At 46.5% G+C, this 21007-nt stretch overlaps 1 protein-coding gene across 1 annotated transcript; it reads left to right on the top strand.

The window, feature by feature from the left end:
- The first annotated feature begins 2944 nt into the window (after window positions 1–2944).
- Nkx2-8 (NK2 homeobox 8) lies at window positions 2945–4773 on the top strand. The gene is made up of 2 exons (XM_075948225.1): window positions 2945–3275; window positions 3975–4773. Exons 1-2 carry the CDS (start codon window positions 3128–3130, stop codon window positions 4529–4531), a joined length of 705 nt encoding a protein of 234 aa, XP_075804340.1. The 5' UTR covers window positions 2945–3127; the 3' UTR covers window positions 4532–4773.
- Window positions 4774–21007: the final 16234 nt, after the last annotated feature.

Below are 21007 nucleotides of genomic sequence, written 5' to 3' on the forward strand. Positions count from 1 at the left end.
GGTGAGGATGGCTTAAATACAGTCCCCATTCCAGACCGCTCCACCCCCAAATTTCAAACTTACTCAATTGGGATGCGCTGGACCCAACTGCAGGGAAACAAATCCCCCCCCCCCACACACACACACAATTAGGTAATAATACTAACAAACTATGCTGCATTGCAGACTGAAACACTTAATAAACATTTGAAAATTGGGCAAGAATGCCTTATTAGAGAGATGTTAACCTATTCCTTGTGTACAGGGCTGGGCAGGGATACATACACATGCATCTCCAATATGCAAAAAGTCACAGCTATCTCCACTTCTCTCCTCCTGGCTCAGTATCCAAACAATTTCCTACTCTCAAGTCTTTGGGTCTCTGAGGTGAAGAGGTGGTGAGGAGAACACCCTTCACTAAGGACTGCTTCTTCTCCATTTTTTCAGACAGCATAGTTTACACGGAACAACCTCCTCGGGGGTCCTCAGGTGCTGACTCTGGCTGGGAAGAAGGGCTCAGGACATGTTTCAGAATGATGGCTGAGCTTTGTGTGACCAAGAGGTGTGGGGTTCCCAGGACAAACACATGCACGCCAGACCCCGGAAACACTGCTTTCAGGCCAAGGATATGAACTGAGAAGTGATATAAGAAGCTCACCTCCAATCCAAGCTCTCTCGGAACACAACTGCGGCAGCCGGGATGCAGCTCTCCTGCTCGGGAGCCAAACGCTAAGAGTAAAAGCAAATATTTGATGGCGAAGAGCTCTCCAGAGCTGAAGAGTGCCCTCTACTTATTTCTGCACATCAGTGTGGTCTTAGGATGTAAAATAGATTAAAAGGCTAAGGAGGTCAGCCATTCCAAGGAAGACGCTTGGACTTTTCCTTTGCTGGCTTCTTCCTAAAATTGTTAAATGCCCTGCCCCAGGCCTGTGGAGGGTCTTTCACAAACTTGAAGGCTGACACACCCACTCCAGGATGTCCTGTAAAAGGTGGAATCAGAATCCACTGGCGATACACCACTGCGTAGATGGACCTACGCTGTGAAATTGCAAGGGAGTGAGATTCTAAAATGGATAGTGTCGGAAATTACCAAATCTATTCATTTTGGGAGGGAGGGGGAGACGGTGAAAGGGAGGAGGAAGAGAGGGAGAGAATCTCAAGAGAGACAATAGGTACTAGAGGTAGGATGCACACCGGTCCCAGTCCTGAGTGGCCTCACCTGGCATAACCTCCAAGTTCAGGGGAATCTTGGAATCTATACCAATGGTCCTCTAGGACTCGACCGCCTCCTGCCAATCTCTGGCTCCTGCCAATCTCTGGCTCCTGCCTGGGTATTGACTGCAGAGGGGCCAGCCCAGTCATTTCAATTTAATCTTATTTAAAAAGACATAACTAATAAATCTATTGCCAGGGCCGTAGAAAGACGGCCAGCAGAGTCGATCGATCTCCCAATCCCATTGAATCCCATTGAAAACCATGACAACAGCGGACAAGCTCCGATTTATCCAGGAGAGCTAAAGCGCATTGTGAGCAGCCGTCAATCACACATTATTCTGGACTGAACAAATGCAAAATCTTTGCTGGAACAAATGCTTCCAACAAGTCCGGGCGTCCCAGTTCCATTTTCCCCTTTGTTTGAGGCCTAGCAGTTGGCCTGTAGTGGGCTAGCCTCCACCCGACCACCCAGAGCGCCTTGCAGCCCAGGGGAACCTCAGGCACGCTTGGTAGGACTGCTCTGGGGAGGGCGCCAGGCTGGGTGGAGCCCAGGGCACTGTGTCCTGTCAGGTTCGAATTCAGCCCCAGCAGAGTCAGATTTGTGGGTGTAAGCATCTCTCATCCCTAAAATTTAGAAACTAGATACCCAAAGCACTATCTGGAGGGAAAGAAGCCTCTGAGACTGCAACTGAGCGATAGACTGAAGCCAAAGCAAGGCTGGGGGCCAACAAAATGGGCCAGTTCTTGGCAGCTTCACGTGCCTTTCACATGGATCATTTTCTCTGTGCAGCTCAGAGACTAGAGGATCTGGGAGGAACCTGGGCACATTTTGGTTTGGGCAGTCCTGGTGCTAATTCTGCCTATCCACCTGTTCTGATGCCAGGTCGGGCAGCTGTGCTGTAGTCTGTTACACTTGCTGTTTACACTTATGCTGCTAGCTTAGAAAGTGGTACTGACTTGGAGGACATGGGGCTGAAAGGCAGAGTCGATGTCAGAGTGGCGATGCCACGGAAGCCTGAAAGTTTACAGTAGGCCACTCTAGGAAACAATACTACTCGTGGGTCCTCGAATGGACCTAGTTCTAGGTTCATGGAACTCGGGCCATAGGGGCCAGGCCGGAACAGTGCGGCCTGGATTTTTGCTGTCTGTCTTTTGGCTTGGGGAGACAGGCATAGGTCCTGGGCGCTCCCGCAGGCTCCCAGCCCTTTCCGATGGTGTGTGGAGCACCGTGAGATGTGTGAGGAGACTCCTATGAGCTATAAAACCTTGCGCAAGATAACTAGAAAGACCAGACCACAGGCCACCCTCAGCTCTCTAAGGGGTGCTACCAAAGAGGTGGGGGGAGCGAGTGCGCTCAGAAGTGTTGTAAATAACTTTCCATTCCAGCTAACAAGCTCCGGAATAAAACAAAGAATAATAAGTCGTCTCCCATTTCCAGCGCTATCACCAGGACCAGGCCCCATGTCAGCTAGGGAGGAGGAGGAAGTTGGGGCTCGGTCGCGAGGACCATGGTCACTGTTCGCCACCCAAGATGTTATTCACTGGTAACAATCCCCATTATCTGCCCCTACTTTGGTCTAATCAGACAATCGCTAATGCCAAGGGCTGCTTCCTGCGGCCTCTGGGAGGTAACCCGCGCAAAGGGGCGGGGGCGGGCTGGGCGGGACGGGGGCGGAGATGGCACCTTCCGGACTTGTCCCGGCTTCAGCACTCATTCAGGTACTTAACACCCTGGACACCCGGACCTCGGCTTTCAAAGCCCACCGAGTGGTGAGAGCCGATTATATAAAGAGGGATTCCTCTGTAGAGGCGCTGGCATCTCTGAAGCCAGCGCATGGCGAGCGCCTCTCACTTCCACCCGTAGGAGCTGCGTCCCCAGCTGCTCCTGGGTTCCTAGCCTGCCCTGTTCCCCGCCTACTTCCCCTCCCGGGCCATGGCCACCTCAGGACGCCTCGGCTTCACCGTGCGCAGCCTCCTGAATTTACCAGAGCAGGACGCGCAGCCCCGGGTGAGGAGCGAACCTCAGACGTGCGTTTCTCAAGCCGCTGCCTGGCTGGAGTCGGAACACAGCCACTACCCCTGTGAGTGAGCCAGGACTGAGGTGGGGGACGGAGGGAGAACCCAGACAAGCCTCTGTCCGGTTCAGGGACCCGGAATGGAGATCCCAGCCCAGAGTCTGGCTTAGAGCAAACAGGAGGCTCTGTGGTCCTCAAACCGCCAGGTGGTGCATCCGTGCATCCTGAGAGTATAGCTCTGCGCCTAGACTGCTGTGGGAGATGGGGTGTTTGGTGTCTGGAGATTCCTAAGGGTCAGAATACTTAATACACCTTCCTCTGCCGGTTCTGGTGGCGCAGGCCGGTAGGATTTGCTGAAGGAGATAGAGGCAGGTGGATCTGGAGTTCGAGGTCAGCCTGGACTACACCTTCCTCTGTGTCCCAGGGTTTTGCAAGCCTTGGCAAAACAGAGGTGTCTAGTATTGATGACCCAGCTTGTGGGAAACTGGTCTGCCAACTAGGCTACTGTTGCGGCTTCTTTATAAGGACCCCAAGGTGGTTTCTCTGGGGCATCGTCTCAGGCTTGGTAATTTCTCTTTGTAGTATGGGTGAGATCATAGGAGTAGGAGATGTGCGTACCCAGATGTGAACCCAGCAAAAGGAAATGGTCTCAAATCCCCGTGCAAGGGAGCTGGGGCTCCAGCTGGAGTCTCGGGTGGGAGGTAGGTCCCAGACAGTCGCACAGGCCAGCCTCTCACCAAGCCATGTCTGTTTTGTGGTTCCTAGCCTCAGATGAGAGCGGCCTGGAGACAAGCCCCGCAGAGCCGTCGCAGCTGGCTTCCTTCCCGCCGGCATCTCCAGGCTCCGACACGGAGAAGAGGAGGAAGCGGCGGGTGCTGTTCTCCAAGGCCCAGACCTTGGAATTGGAGCGGCGCTTCCGACAGCAGCGCTACCTGTCTGCGCCAGAGCGAGAACAGCTGGCTCGACTCCTACGCCTCACGCCCACGCAGGTCAAGATCTGGTTCCAGAACCATCGCTACAAGCTGAAGCGTGGGCGAGCGCCAGGGGCCACCGAGTCGTCGGATCTGACAGCACTAGCTGATCCGCACGCTGCTCCCAGCCTGCTTCACCGCGTGATGGTACCGGTGCTAGTGCACGAAGGGCCACCGTGCAGCGGCAGGGGTGCGGGGACCGCTGCGGTGGCCCAGGACAAGTGCAGCGCACGCCCGGCCACCGCTTGCTCAATGCCAGGCTATGCTGCCTTTGGGCCAGGCTCGGCGCTGGGCCTCTTCCCTGCCTACCAGCACTTAGCACCCCCAACTCTGGTCTCCTGGAACTGGTGAGAGACTGACTGGAGTCACCCTGGACTCGGGACACTGCTGTTCAGCAGGTCTCAGTAAAGTTACGGCCAATGCCTGAAAGTGAGCAGGTTGGCCTTGAGGGAGCAAGCTCTTCCTGACTCCTGGGTCCCTGGCAGGTCCCAATGAGCAGTCGCAAACACACACACACACACACACACACACACACGCACGCACGCACGCACGCACGCACGCGCAGCAGTCTTTCGCCAAGACTCATTGTTGTTCTCGCATGGCAAACCCCAAAACTAGATTTTATTTCTTGAGCCTTATTTGTATATTTTTAAATAGCGATTTGTATGAAGCAACTTATTTTTTAAAAGAAATAGAGTATTTTCGCCTTGATTTGTGGGTGCTAGAATGGAATGTGGAGGTTTGGGTCCCTGGCGCTCCTGCCACTAAAGGAATGGGGATTGGTTTTCCTTGACTGGGGTTGGGAGAACCCGCGGGCTCCTAGCCCTTTACACTGAGGTTCACCACCGCTATGTTGTATGTCAGACTGAAGTCCCAACAAGGCTTTGGGAAGGAAAGGAAATGGACTTGGTCTGAGACAAATCTGGGGAGTGGGGTCTCTGCCCAAGAGGGAAGCTGGTGATTCTTTAGGCTCTGGTTCAATGTGAGTCCCGCCCTCCAGGGATTGTGGAGCACCAGGGAACTTGGAACCTACAGTCAAGCTCACAGTCTTCAATGTTCTGTCATTTCCTGCCTTCTCAAATGACACCTGGCAGTGGAGGGACAGGATAGGAAGAGTAGTGAAGATATAAAAATCAACACCCTGACTGGTGCTGGGCGCTACTTCCGAGCGACCCTGGGAAAAGAGGAAGGCGTGGGAGATTTAGCAATGCCATGTTGGGGGAGTCGGCTGGTAGGAGTCCCTCAGCAGTGCCCACACTGAGGGATCACCTCTTTTCCACACCTCGGTTTGCACCTGCTCTTAGCCTGAGAGTTAAAGAGGGAGGGGCCTCCAGAGCAGGCAGTCGCTTTCCTGGAAGCAGCAAGCAGCAGTGACTCCTTATTTCTGGGTACCCACTTCAGAAAGAGAACATGGACAAGGCCCCTGCTGAGGTCTAAAGAACAGGCATTGGGCTTGTTAGGGGTCCTAGCTTTCTTGTCCAAAGAGGAAGAGGAGGAAGAGAGAATGTTGTCACCTGGGATGGGGGGTGGACAGTATGTTTGTGTCTCAGCTGCCTGCCACCTTGTCTTCCATATGGATGCGGCTATCTTAGAAGAATCTCCATCCTTAAACCTTCTTTTGTGTTGGATTTTGAAAAAGGCATTGTCAGGCCTAAAAAGGACCTAGACAAAATCCGCACTGTCTCAATTCAGATCTCTGTTTAATCAGTTTCTGGAAACAATGTAGTGGGTGTTAGGCCAGACAATAGCATCTTTTTAAACCTTGTGGCCTTCAGGAAGACAAAGGGCTTGAATTTTATGGGCTTACAACTTCAATTAGAGCAGTGCCAATGTGCGTGGGAGATTATCAAATTTGTATCATAAAACCCCTTTCTAACAAATGATTAGTAGGGAAAGAGCCCCAACGTTGTAAGACATACATTGGGACCTAGCAGAAGCTTCCCGGCTAGAGTTGGCAGAGCAGATGTGAAAAGAAGAGATGAAGGGATTTCTGAGGATGGTCTGAGTTGGGATTGGTAGCTGTGGTCAGCTGGCTGTGCACTGAGCTCCTCTATGCTCTTCCTTCATGAACTGGTGGAGGAAAAATCAACAGCTTCGGTTCACTAGCTGGTGCCTAGGACAAGCTCCTTAATGTCCTCAGGAGAAAGAAGAAAACGCCTCCTGCTTAGCCAAATGTGTGAAGTGGAGAGGGCCTATAAACGTGAGGTCTCCAGAACAATGTGGTTGTGTCTGTGGGGAGACTGAGAACCAGTAAGGTTTTGGGGGAAAGCGTATTTACAACCAAATTCATCATGGTCCTACACGATGAGCCAAATTAGAGTCACAGCAAGATGGTTAGAGTCACAGCGGGATGCTCCCAGTGTGAGCCAATTGTGCTCTGAGCGGGAAGGGGACGGTGGTGCAGCCAAGGCACACAGGGTTAGTTTTAGCTCTGCATTCTTTTACTGGTGACTGGAAAGGCCTTCCTTTAGAAATAAAAGACCTCATGGGAAAGCACAAAATACACTCTCATCACACCGACTCATTGTAGAGACTCAGGTTAGCATCTATGTTATGCTGTCCGAATCTACCATAAGATGGCAAACTGTCCAGTTTCCTTTGTGACCCAAAAGGTCAATCGTCCTCGGTTCTGACAAAAGCCAAATTGGAGTCCTGTGTCTGCCAACAGCTGTGAAAACAGTCAGGGGCTCCCTCTCCAGAGCTAAGTGTTTCAATCCCGCCACTCACCACCACCATCGCACGCGGATTCACACCCGGAAAACCGGTAGCGAAATTTGCTGTGTTTCCAGGAACATTCACAGCTAATCTCACAGAAACCTTAGACACACACACACACATGCAGGCACGAAGGCACGCACGCACTAACACAGACCAGGTTGAGGAAGGGGCAAAACGTTGTGTTATAGATAAGAAACCAGCACAAAGTAATTACAAACCTGAAAGTCTTTAGCTTAACTCATATTTAGCCACCCTCCAAGCTTCCCTTCAGAGGACAATTGCCACCTTGAATATATCATGCAGCCACCATACATATGAACAGACTGCAAGAGCAAGCTGGAAGCACTTTATACAGGCCAGGGTCACTCTAGAAGCTGCTTGGAGTCCAGCAGCTTGCTAACACATACTAGTATCCCTTGTATGCCAGTGGATAGACCAAGGTTTTTTGCATATAACACATTCAATCCTCTAGAGATAATACTGCCAGACCCACTTCCATATGCGGAATCTTAAGGTCAAAGTAGTTAGTCTAGGGGTAAGTGGTAGGCTGAGACCTTTAGATCTCGGGGGACGTGTGTGTGTTATGTAAATGTGTACATGTAGGTATGAGGATGTTCAGTGTTTGTGTGTGCATGCAGACACCAAGGGTTGATGCTTGGTGTCATCTTCCATTGTTCCTACCTAGCTTTCTGAGACAGAGTTTCTCACTGAACACGGAACTCCCTGATTCAACTAGATTTGGTGACAAGAAACCCCAGGAATCTCCCCGTAATCACTCATCCATAACAAGCAGCTTCAAAGGTTGAAGCATCTCCCCAGCCCTTGCCTCTAGATATTACACTTTTAATCATGTGATAGTAATTAGTTTGCAGTCTCAGTCTTTTTTGTTTTATGATTTTCTTTTTTTCACGCCTTTTATTAAATTTATTTATTTACTAAAATAATACAAAAGGGAGTTGTTTTATGATTTTTCATTCAACAGTCTTGTTTACCTTTCTCACAGATGCTTTCTTAAACACGTGTTCTTCCTTCCTTTCATTTTTTCTTTCTTTCTTTGGTTTTTCGAGAGACAGTGTTTCTCTGTGTAGCCCTGACTGTCCTGGAACTTGCTCTATAGGCTAGATTGACCTAGAACCCAGAAATTCACCTACCTTTGTCTCCCAAGTACTGGAACTAACGTCGTGCACCCCCTCCCCACACCCAGCTAAAGATACATTCTTCAGCATCTTTCTGCCTCTCTGTTTTGTGCCCACCCAGCCCCATCTCCCAAACCTCCAGGCTCTGTCTTTCCTCTGGGCTTGTCATTGTCATTCTTGTCTTGCTGTCAGTGACACACAGCTCTGGTGCAGGTCACAGTATCATCCCACCATTCTTCTTCCAGCAAAACATCTGTTGCCGCTGCCTTGACACCAATTGTATACTCGGTGTTCAGTGGAGTTGTTGCTGACTCCGAGAAACCTCCTTCAGTGGTTCCCAACCCCCCCATGCAGGATCCCTGTGGAGCTGTGTGTCTCTGACTTCCTTAGCCCTTTTCTAGGTCTCCAATTTAATCTTTATTATTAAATATCATCCTCTTCACGTTTCCTCACTGTCGTTCCATTGTAAACATTTTCACTTCATCTCACTTAAATCTCTTCCTGGTGGAGATTGCAATTTTCACTTCAATTTTCTCTCCTTGTTGTTCAGGAGATCTTACATCTCAGCACATCTCTTGTCTGGCCAATTTAGCACTTTAGTATCTTAGGTAATGTGCTGCTGAAGGGTTAGAAGGAAGTTATTTGAGTCCAGGTTAACCTACACCTTCCCTTTTAACAATGGGCTTTTAATGTTTATTATTCTCTTGCTTTGGCTGATACAATTCATTAGCCTTTCTGTCTCTCTTCCTAGCCCCTCTTTGTGAGTGTGTCTCTTTCTCTACACACACACACACACACACACACACACACACACACACACACACACACAAAAACATTTTTGCCTTGTGAATAAGATACACAAACACGTGGCTATAGACTTGTAGATTGAATATTTTGTTAACTGTCTGTCTGCCACGGATGTTTCAATGAGCCAGCATATGCAAGTTGGCAGTGGGTATGAATATCAGGCAGTCAAAGTTGCTTTTAGAGGAAGTAGGGCTACTACTACCTCCAGGCACAGCAACTTCTGCAGATGTGACTATCTCGTTTAGCCTTCAGAATCTGCCCGAGAAACTGCATTCCCCCAGGACTACTTATATTCCAAGCCATTCTAGAGGTAGAGGCTTCTGAATGCCTCCTTAATTGTTTTCAGAATTCCAATTCTGTAACTGTTCACCCCGCCCCCTTTGATCCCACTGGGCACATGCAGAATGACCAAAAAGTATTTAATATTCTCCTTTCCTCTTACCACACCTACGGTTCAGTCTGTAAATTCACTGGAGAACTGAACAACGGTCCCTACTAAACTACGTGGTGATGATTTATTTGGTCCTACAGGGAGACCATTGAACATTCCAGTGTTCTCTCTACCCCAGCTCCGATCTGCACGGTCAAGTTTAAGGGTTCTCGGGTTTTTCAGTACATAAGCTTTATGCTTATTCAGGAAAAGAAATCATTACAAATTAGAGGTAGAAAGCAGTCTTCTCATTAATAACCTGCCTTATGGACCAACAACAACAACAACAACAAAAACCCTGTAGGTCTTTTTCGAGATTGTGTAATTTCAAAAGCTGCTGCAGCCCCACAACACTTCAGTGGGTAGGGTGTGGCCGAAGGGACATCTGAGGGACTGGTCATGCTTAACTTCCTCCTGTATTCTGACTGGGTGGTCCTCTATGAGTAACAGGTTTTCAAATGCTTTTCTTCAGCTGAAAGCTCTGAATTGGGCTCTCTCTCTCTCCTTCTCTTAATACCAATTGCCCTGCCATTCTTCTTCTTCTTTTTCTTCTTTCTTCTGTTCCTCTTTCTCTAGCCTGCGGATTGGATAGGATATTTGGAAGAATTCTCTAGGAAGAAGAACGTAGGCTGTTTGTTTGCAAATTAAACTGTGACAAAGTGCCAAGAAAATCCACGCAGAGGGCCCTTGACTCTCACCTAAGACGCCGTCTTTCTGCTGCGTCCTCCTCTGCAGCCTTGCTGAGGGATAGCGCATTAAGCATCAATTCCTCCAGCCCTAAAGAAGTCGTCAGCTTAGGTTTAAATGACCTCTTGGGAGGTAAAGTCTCAACCAGAGGCAACCCCGAATCACCCTAAGCTCTCGGGATCTGATGCAATCACATAAGCATCCGCACAGATACAACAAAATTCAGATGTAGAATATGAGATACGAAAAGATGAGAAAAATATGAGACGGTGAGCAAAGAACCTGCTGCTTTTGGGGGGAACTGTCTTACTGCCTAATCATGGAAATAGACTCAGGGAGCTGTCTGAATATAGCACCGCCAGTGAGTTCCCTGCCAGGAACATTCCATATTGAAGTAAGAGGTAAAGAGGCAGTGTGGCTTTTCTTATTCTTTACATGTATGGGTGGAACATTACATAGGACCTGTCATCTTATTAATTTGGGGCTGTGTGTGGCAGAGAGTATTAACAAAACATAATAAATATCCTAGATTTTTTTTTTCCAGAAGAAACTACAAATACCTTTCACCTCCTGTTGAACCTGTTGATTGAAAAGAAAAAAAAAAAGAAATGTAGTCGCAGATAATTTATACATGCCTAGCAACAGGATGATCTCAACTTAATAACACATTTTAGAAATGAGTGTGATGCATTGTGAATGGGTATGGAGACTTTGGGAGACTTTTCCTTACTGAGAAAATCACTGATCCATCATCACACTAGTCAATTTTGTTTTTCTCATTTGAAGACGGCCACATCGTTTTTAACCTAAGATGACACGGGGCGCACAGAAATGTACACACAGGCTGTGTTCCTAAGTCTGGGAGTCTCCACAATGGCATTTGGTTTCTCGTTGATGGTAGATGAATCAGAGACTCAGGTAAGGTGCTGAAGTGTAGAGGGGAGATCTCATCTGTCTCACTGTAAACTACAACCACCAAGAGAAAAGGCTGGGGCCATGGTGACTTGGAAAGAAGGGTTCCCCTTTATTCCTCAGTTTGCTCTTCTCTGTAGGCTCAAGAGTCATGTGCTGGGGATGGCTCTGTCCTTAACAAGGTAAAAACCAAACCAGGAGCCTAAAGACAAGAATGTTGAGAGAAGCTGCTGCTTCTTCTTCCTTGGCAGGAGTTTGAACGAGACTCCGAGACTCCGAGGTTTCTGGGGAGACGCAATAGGTGTGAAACAATTGCATCTCTGAAGGTTCCACAATCAAAAACCCACAGCCCTGAAGTCTTAGCATATGATGAATTTGAAACTGAGCCTCGAATGCTTTCTGTTACTTCCCAGACCTCTGGTGGGGGGTTAAGCTGCAGCTGGTGCCGCTTTAACTTCTTTCCACAATTGCCATCACAGGGTGCTGCAGCCAGACTGCAGAGTAAGAATAAGAAAGTTGCTGGAACACAGGTCTCTGGACTCTGAGGAAGGAAGAGCACCCGATCACCCCATCTTCTCAGCTGGAGGCGGTGGCAGCTACAGGAGCCACTTTATTCTGTGAAAGCACTCTCTTCTCATACAACCCCACACCAACTACATGACTGGCCTCATTTAAGAGGTCTCATTCCCAGCTGTGAAAATCAAGAAAATCATTTGTACAGTAAAGGAGGCCATCAACAAAATGCAAAGACAACTTACAGAATAGAAGGAGGCATAAGGGGTGTGTGTGTGTGTGTGTGTGTGTGTGTGTGTGCTATCCTAGATATGTGAGAAGCTCATACATCTCAATAACTGAGCAACACTAAAACAATAACAACAATAAACCCATCTAACAAAAGGATTTGAATTGCCGTTCCAAAGCAAACACAGATGTTCAACCAGTGCGTGAAAAGGTACTCAACATTACTAGCATCAGAGAAATGCAAATCAAAATCACAATAAAATATTAACCTATGCTTATTAGGATGTTGATTTATCAAAAAGAGAAGGGGAGGCAGAGGGATGCTTTGTGGGTGCTTTTCAAGCCTGACAACCTGAGTTTGTTCCCTGGGTTTTTTACTTTCTACCATGTGTGATCTTATGCACAGTACAGTGTGTCTTCTGCCCCCTGTACCTACACTGTACTGTGCATAAGATCACACACATACATAAACACACACACGTACACATACATGCATATGTACAAGCAAATGCGCACACATTTCACATATATTGAAGAAGTCCTGCCTAGAATAAAACTGTATTATTTTAAACTTATTCTTGAAAGTTTGGAATATGAGAATTAGGACAATTCAAGGGCAAATAACAATAATGTGAAGTACTGACAAATGTGAGCTTGCCAGTCTAATTCTGAGACAAATCCAATATGTTCACATATTACGCAGCGTGCAAGACACAAACCCAAAGTCTGCTTTTTAATTTGGAGTCATGATTTGTTTCACCAAGCCTCATCTGGTGACGTTTATTATGGATGATATAATATATCTGTTCTATTGAATATTTAAATGATATTCTTTGCAGTGGTGTCTGCCTTCACCTATAGATCTCCAGGAAATGCTCTTAAATATGGATTGCTGGCTGAAGCGCATCCCCCCCACATCCTTTTATCCAACTCACTGGTTCTCCTGCCTTTAATTGTTCCCCAAACCTCTGATACCTCCACGTTCCTTCTTACCCAACTCAAGTTCCACAACAAATTGTTTGGACTTCCCTGTCTATACCCTTGACCTTATCACACTCCCTACTTCTTTGGGATTACTATCGTATTAAAACACCTATTAAATTTAGCTTTCTTGCCTCTCTGTCCGTGGCCTCAGGCAGTGGTGCATAACTGGAGAAAAATAGGCAATTACATTGACTAGTCTCACTGTCTATTTGTGACCACTAACTCAAGTTCCAAAGGATCTGACACTCCGTTAGCCCTCGCCAGGCACTGCGCACATGTCACATGGAGTCAAAACGTAAAAGAAACTTCTAAGCTCTTTTCTCAGTCACCCCGACAGTTCTCCTTACCCCTCTCTTGATGAAGCAGGGTCTCAGGTTGTCTAGGCCATCCTCAAACCCATTATGTGGCCGAGGGAGACCTTGCCCTTTCCTGAGGCACATGCACCATGCCGGGCACTTCTGCTATCCTCAGAGACAGAGGAGAGCTAGAACAGTGGCCGTAACTGATTCACACCCCCAGGAGCACTGAGGTTGCAAACGCTTAACTTTTCAGTCATGCTTGTGAGGTGCAGAGGTTCCTGATAAAGCAATTAGTTTACATTCACTTAAAAGTTAATGTCACGGAGTGTAATGACTCTTCAGATCCTTTGCCCACTGAAAAGCAGTTCCCTTTTTTATGATCCAATAAATAGGGCTTTATATATTCTGCTCAGAAGCCCTCTCTTCTATGAGATGCGAGTTTTGCAATTACTTCCCCCCAGTCACTTGATTTTTATTTTCTCTGTGACATCTTTCAAATAACATGATATTTTAATTTTGATGAAGTCCACTGGATTGATAACCCCCTTTTTTATTTGAGCTTCTTGTATGCTAAGAAATCTTTATTAACCCAGGGTCATAAAGAGCTTTTTTTTTTTCTGTTTATATCTTATATTTAGGTCTATAATTCATTCAATTAATTTTTGTTGGGAAACAAGACTTGAGATTAATTTCTTTCTCTTGACAAACCCAGTTACCTTATCAGCATGTCTTGCTATCCTTTGTGTTCCCAGCTGTTGCCATGGAGAGCATCCTTTTGTTAAAAACGACCCCACTTTGATATCCCGTGCTTTTGTTAAACATGAACTGTGTATCCATGTAGATGTATTGCTAGAGCCTTGCTCTGCTCCTGTGATTGGCATGACTGCCTGTACTTCCACCAAATCACACCTTTCTGGTTGCTTTGGCTTTATAGAAAGATACAGAATCGGGAAGTGAAAATCATAAAACTTTGTTTTCTAGAATTGTACTCTGGATGCTCTGCTTACAAAGTACCATCTCCAATTAGTTTATCAGCTTGTCCATTTAAGGGTTTGGGTCACAATTACTTGGAGTTTACAGCCTAACTTGAGAAGAATTCTTTTTTTACCCTTTGAGATAGGGTTTCTTTGTGTAATCCTGGCTGTTCTGGAACTCTCTCTATAGACCAGGCTGTGTTGATGGTCCAAGTGGACCCATGTCCAGGAGTGGTTGTCATGTGGTCAACATAACCACATGAATTCGAGGTGTTTTGTTATCTTTTTGTTTCATTTTGGCACTTTTTGGCTTATTTGTTTTTGCTTGTTTGTTATGATTTTTGTTTTTGTGAGAGATTTTTTGTTATTTTGGGTTTCTCTCTCTGTTTTTTTTTTTTTTTTACATTCCTCCATTTTAGTTGGTGGGAGTAGGAATTCCTTTCAGTATTTTATTGCTGTAGGAATTCCTACCACCAGTAGCCTTTAAGTTACCCACCCACTAGGGCGTGGCCTCTTCTACCATTTATGCCCATGTAAAGCATACATCGGCCTCTTTTCCAGCTGCAGGATTTGGTTGCTGTTTCCCCATTCCAGAAGAGGACCATGATCTGTGAGTCTACCCCTAAATAAAAAACGCTCTATTATACTCAATTCTGAGCTAGTGTGGGATTTCTTTTAAGCATCCTTCTTCATTTTGTTCTGAAAATCTTATACCCAGCTTTGGGAAATTTTCTCCAAAGATATTCAGTTTGGTCCTAAGCAAAGGATCCACTTTAGATCTCTGGGGCTTATTATCCAGGCAACACCATTCTCATATACATATTGCCCTGTCCTTTCTAGGGATGCCGATAGCCTCACACTTTGGTCTTCATCTCCTTAACCTAACAAAAGTGGTTTTGAGAATACCACAACCAGAAAACTATACTGTGGCCCAAAACCCCAGCTGAAAACAGCAGCATAGAAGATGCCAAAGTTTGATTGACGTGCTTTCTTCTCAGCAATCAACCCTACACTGCTGTCAAATGTATGAAGACCATCATTTTCCCCAGTCCATCAAATCTTACAGTTGTTTATAAGTGAAGAATTCCTGATGCTGCTAATTCTTTCTGGTCAAAGACATCCACAAAGTCCTCTTTGAACTTACTCCAACCATCCACCCCACCTCAAGACCACCACGATGGGACTCTTAACTCAATATACTCCCTATGTGTTTATGCAAATGCTGCTTTGGAAGCTAAACATCACAACCATGTTATAAACAACACGACATGGAGGAGCACTAAGTCAATCTGCTTAATAGATTACACCTAAGGAAAATTCGTTCTGAATTCTTAGACTTGTTAGGTAGTGTGAGACTTATAAAGGTAAAATATAACTGGTTTGAAACCATACACCGTGTCTTAATTACTGCTTTATTGCTGTGAAGAGACACCAAAACTAAGGCAGCTTATAAAAGAAAGCATTTATTTAGGGGTTTTGCTTGCAGTTTTTGGAAGGTCGGTCTATGATCACTGTTGTAGAATATTATTTTAAGGTGTGTTACTTTTGTTTATGCTGTGGAATATTTATTTAATGATGTAAAGAGGTGTTGCTTTTGTTTATGCCTCATTTGTTTAACTCTGTGAAGCTGTGATTCTTTGCCTGTCTAAAACACCTGATGGTCTAATAAAGAGATGAACGGCCAATAATGAGGCAGGAGAAAGGATAGGCAGGGCTGTCAGGTAGAGAGCATAAATAGGAGGAGAAATCTGCAAGAGGAGGAGCAAGAAGGAGCAAGGAGAGGAGGATGCTAAGGGCCAGTCACCCAGTCACACAGCCAGCCATGGAGTAAGAGTAAAAGTAAGATACACAGAAGTAAGAAAAGGGAAAAGCCCAGAGGCAACTGATAGATGCGTTAATTTAAGCTAGGAAAAGCTGTCAAGAAACAAGTTAAGGCTGGGCATTTATAAGAAAGAATAAGACTCCATGTGTGATTTACTTGTGACCTGGGTGGCAACCCCCCCTTCTGGCCAAAGAATAAAAGAGTAAATTAACAACTAACTACAGATCATCATGGTGGGAAGCATGGCAGCAGGCATGCATGGCAATAGAGCAGTAGCTGAGAGGAGAGAGAGAGAGAGAGAGAGAGAGAGAGAGAGAGAGAGAGAGAGAGAGAGAGAGAGAGGCTGAGCCTGTCTGTTGTGGGCATTTGAAACCTCAAAGCCCACCTCTAGTGACACACCTCCTCCAACACGGCCACACCTCCCAATCCTTCCTAAACAGTTCCACCAACTAGCGACCCAGCATTCAAATATAGAGCCTGTGGAGACATTTTCATTGAAACCTTCAGACCTTGTATTTTTCTTTAATTCAGATTTGATAAGGCTAACAGATCAGGGGATAGTAGCTGGAGGAAAAAAATGGTTTGTTCCAATTTTCAGGAAGACGAACTAAGGTAGAGAACCATGGTGGAACGCAGGGACAGTCTAGGGGCAGAAACAGTAACGTAACAGTGGGAGGAGAGGGCACTGGGCTTTCACGAAAGGATGACATGCGCAGAATGAAAAGATCCTGAATACCCGAATAATTAAAGCAAGATAGAGGAGACTGGTGTGTAGAGGGCTCGGGGTTGCCTCGCTTGCAGAAAAGATGTCTTCCTTGAGGCCTAGTCACTGGCAAAAGGCGGCCTCAAGGCCTCACGAAACATAGCAAACAGAATACACAATACATATGCGACGACAGCAAACTGGCGATTTCAGGGAGGTTTGATAGCATTGTGGGATGAATAAGAGACAGAGGGTCTGGAGGGTTTGGTCCAGATGTGAGTCCAGAGGCCAAGCTCCAGAGAACTGCCATGATTGGGTCACCAATCCCTCTCAACTGTCTCCTCCCTGCTTCTAATTTTACTTCTCTACATACGTAAACACTGGTGTTGTTTATATGATACATGCCATATGGTTGTTTTTCACACACTTAACATCCAGCTAGTGGTTACTCAGAACATGCAGAATCAAGCCCAGCTTTCTAGTAGTCAACACAGCTCTTAGTCCTACTACCACTCACAGAACTGTCAAATGTACTGCTTTCCCTAGACCTTTTATTTGGTTTTGAGACAGATTCTCACTATGTAGTGCTGGCTGGCCAGGAACTCACTGTCGACCAGGCTGGCCTCACAGTCATAGAACTCCACCTACCAGCCTCTGCCTCCTGAGTGCTGGCGTTGAAGACATGGGTCTCCACACCCAACTCCAATCCCCCTGTATCTTTGAAAACATTAGTCTCTTCTTTTCAGCTCTTCACGCTTGTTCATTCCTATTCGAACATCACAGCGTCCTTCCCAACTTGATTAAAACATGCGCTCCTTAGCGAGGTTTCTGCTTACCCAATCTGCCAGCTCACGGTCATGTCCAGGCTCTACACAGCGCTCTGCTCACCGTCATGGACACTTCTGTATCTGCTCAGTTACTTCTCTCATTTGCTACAAGGACAGGGACCACATAAATGGTAAATTATATTCACTTCTGTTTTATGATCCAACTTTCAGAATTGCTTCACTCCCGACTGACACTCTCGGCTGGCATGGCTGGAGTGGACCTGGGGAGATGACACAGCTGGGGTGGACCTGAGAGGTAAACAGACCCCCTCTTCACCTCGACTGAGAAACAAACTGTTCTCCACGGCAAGAAAGGAAACACTGCATTTTCACAGGAAACGTCATCTCCAAAAGTTCGCTCTGGCTCTTGAGCTCCTTTTGCCCAGACAAGTTAATCCAGCCATTGGTGCTCGCGACGCTCACTCTACAGTGGTCTTATAATAAAGATGGATGGCTGTGCCTGAGAGATAACCAGTCACGAGAGACCCAGCGCTGTCAAGGAGCAGCAGAACTTCTAATGTGTTGCAGAGAACACTTATACAGTCCTCTTTTTATTTCAGCATTAGCGCTGACATCACCTCTCTTCTGACTCTCTTATTTTCCAGAGAAAAAGATGAAATGTATTACACAGGAGCTGAGAAAGGAATCTCCAATAGCTAAAGAAACATTGGCTCAGGAAAGGAAGTTCCTCAAACATCTGCAAGGGAACAGGAGACGGGGCCAGGGGGTGGAGGTCCTATGGACTTACAGTGCACTTTGTGTGGGATCCTGGTCATTGTGCGTGTGGTGCATGCACGTGTGTGTGTCTGTGTGTGTGTCTGTGTGTGTGTCTGTGTGCATGTGTGTGTGAGTGTGTGTGTCTGTGTGCATGTGTGTGTGAGTGCGTGTGTACCTGCATGCACGTGTGTGTGTCTGTGTGCATGTGTGTGTGAGTGTGTGTACCTCCATGCATGTGTGTGTGTGTCTGTGTGCATGTGTGTGAGTGTGTGTGTATGTGTGTGTGCCTGTGAGCATGTGTGTGGGTCTGAGTGCGTGTGTGTGTGCCTGTATGTATGTGTGCTTGCCTATGTGCATTTGTGTGTGAGTGTGTGTGCCTGTGTGCACGTGTGTGTGTGCCTGCATGCATGTATGTGTGCCTGCATGTATGTATTTGTGTATTTGTGTGTGTACCTGCATGTCTGTGTGTGTACCTGTGTGCAGTGTGTTTGTGCCTGCATGCCTGTGTGCATGTATGTATTAATGTGGGTGTGTGTGCCTGCCTGCCTGCATGTGTGTGTGTATCTGTGTGCATGTTGTGTGCCTGCCTGCATGTGTGTGTCTGTGTGTGTGTGTCTGTGTGCATGTGTGTGTCTGTGTGCGTGTGTATGTGTACAATCTATGCAGGTGTCAGTCCTCAGGAGCTCTCCACTTTCTGTTTGAGAAAGAATCTCTCTTCAGCCAGATCTCTATTACAGAAGCCAGGCTAGCTGACCATGGGCCCAGAAGGATGCACTTGTCTCTGTCTCTTACTTTCCATCCCTGGGAGTGCAGGCATGTACCATCCCACCTGTCATTTTTATATGAATTATGGGAATCCAAATCCAGGCTCTTATGCTTGCCATGCAAATGCTTTACCAACTGAGTCATATCCCAAACCCTTCAGCACATTGTGATGAAGTACTGGTCCAGAAAATTGGCCTAAAATTGCAGCAGGGTATATTAGGAGGTATTTCCATCGGGAAAAGTGGTGGTGTGATCGTGGTAACTGAGACAAGCTTTGCTTTCTCTCTTCCTTCCCCCAGCTCTCTTTTATACATAAGTACACACCACCAGGCCACTTTATATCGTGTTTATTTAAAAGCAGTTTCCTATTCACCAGCTACTGTCAGTCTCCCAGGCAAGTCTGGCTATTAAATGGCAGATTTTTAGCCCCTTCTTGTAGTTCCTTTTATATAAGGAGATCCTACACTTCTAAAAATTTCTTTTTTTTTACAGCTTTCTCAGTACTGTTTTTTTTTAAATTTTAATGACCAGAAGATATTTCAGAAATTGTGAAATTCACTAGTAATAACACTAAATCATCCCGAAATTGTCCACTGGCACTCCTGCCCTATAGGGATGCATTAGGAACAATGTGTGTGTGTGTGGGGGGGGGCGGTCAGTACTGAGAGGAGGGTGGGCATAGTGTTCTTCCCTAATGAAAACAGAATTTAGGAAAATCTCATAGAACTGTAATTATCCGCCCTCAAACCTCCAACACCTGCCTGAGGGAGCCTGGATGGATGTCAAGACAAGGGCAGATTCCAGTAACGTAATATAGGCAACAGATACAAGGATTACAAAGTGCTTCGCAAAGTTCCTTTCACATCTAAGATTCTGTGAGACTATCTGTGTCATGTGACATTACCTGTGGGGCATCGCACATGTAAAGTACCAGTGGCCATGGTTTATAACGCTGAGGATTCTCTGGTCCGTGACCTCCCACCCTCCCTTCTTCCCACTAACACAGCATTTGTAGCAACAAAAAGGGCTTGATCGCCTACCCTGACAGTTTGGTTTCCATGTAGTTCAACGAGCATGAGATGGGGATGAGGACTCGGTGAAAAGGGGCGTGTCTCAGCTGAGCACCACCAGTCAGCGCATGCCCTGTGTGAAGGACCCAGGACTCTCAGAGGGTTTCTTGTGCAGGCAGCATGAGAAGGCAAGAGATCGTAGTCTCACTTGAGTGTGTGTGTGCTGTAGGCATGAGTATATGCCCGTGCGTGTGTGTGCGCGTGCGCGTGCGCGCGTGTGCGTGTGCGTGTGCGTGTGTGTGTGCGTGTGTGTGTGTGTGTGTGTGTTTGTGAAGAACAAAGGTCGGCGTGGAGCAGGTATATCACTCTCCACCTTAGATTTTGAGACAGGGCCTCTCAGTGAACCCTGAGCTGTAGATCTGGCTACGAAGCCTCTGAGATCATCCTGCCCCACTACTGGGATTACACAGGTGGCCAACTCCCTGGCTTGTATTGGGTACTGGGATCTGAACTCAGGTCCTTGTGTAGGGAGCACTTTATTGCCCAGGGTCGTCAGTTCACTTTGAATGCTACGTGTCTCCAGTGCTTGGTGTTGTAGATTTTAGGATTTGACTTTCTCCCTGGCCCATTGCCTATGTGGCAATACACACTTTTCATGTTTGAACTTCTGTCTTGACTATGTTAACCTAATTGAGGATTTAGGTAAATGTGTTGTCAATGGCAAGACTTATGGTTGTCATTCTTTTAGGTCCATAAACCCTTTCTTTTACCAAAATAAAAAAAAACTAGTCATGACTATTGTATATGATCAGAAGGACACAAAGCCAGTCATTTAAGTGCTAAGGGATTGGCCAAATCCCTTTTCCTAGCGACAAACTCTACACCAGTTCTGAAACAAGGAAAACTGGGTTCAGGTACAGGCTTTGCAACTTCCTGCCCCGTGACCTTTAAGATCATAGAAGTGAGCTGAGAGTTCAACATGGTGGTACATGCAAGCTGTTGTCCTGACTAGTAGGGTTTTAAGTGTGTGTACATTTCTCTCACTCCCTTCCCTGTGGCAGATCTTTATTTATCTTCTTCAATGTTTCATTTATTTTATTTTGAGGCACTGGAGGTGGTACCCAAGGTCTCCTATGATTTTTTTTCTAGCGCCGAAATGAAGTTTGATGAAGACTGAACCATTGTTTATGAAAAGTCAGATGTCCTAAACAACTCTTTTCCCTCCTTAACTTCTGCGCCGCTGTTTGCTTCAACCTCTAGAGGGCAGCATGCCATCAAAGAAACTCACCTGAGGC

This window comes from Microtus pennsylvanicus, chromosome 14, assembly GCF_037038515.1.
Source record: "Microtus pennsylvanicus isolate mMicPen1 chromosome 14, mMicPen1.hap1, whole genome shotgun sequence".
Lineage (NCBI taxonomy): Eukaryota > Metazoa > Chordata > Mammalia > Rodentia > Cricetidae > Microtus > Microtus pennsylvanicus.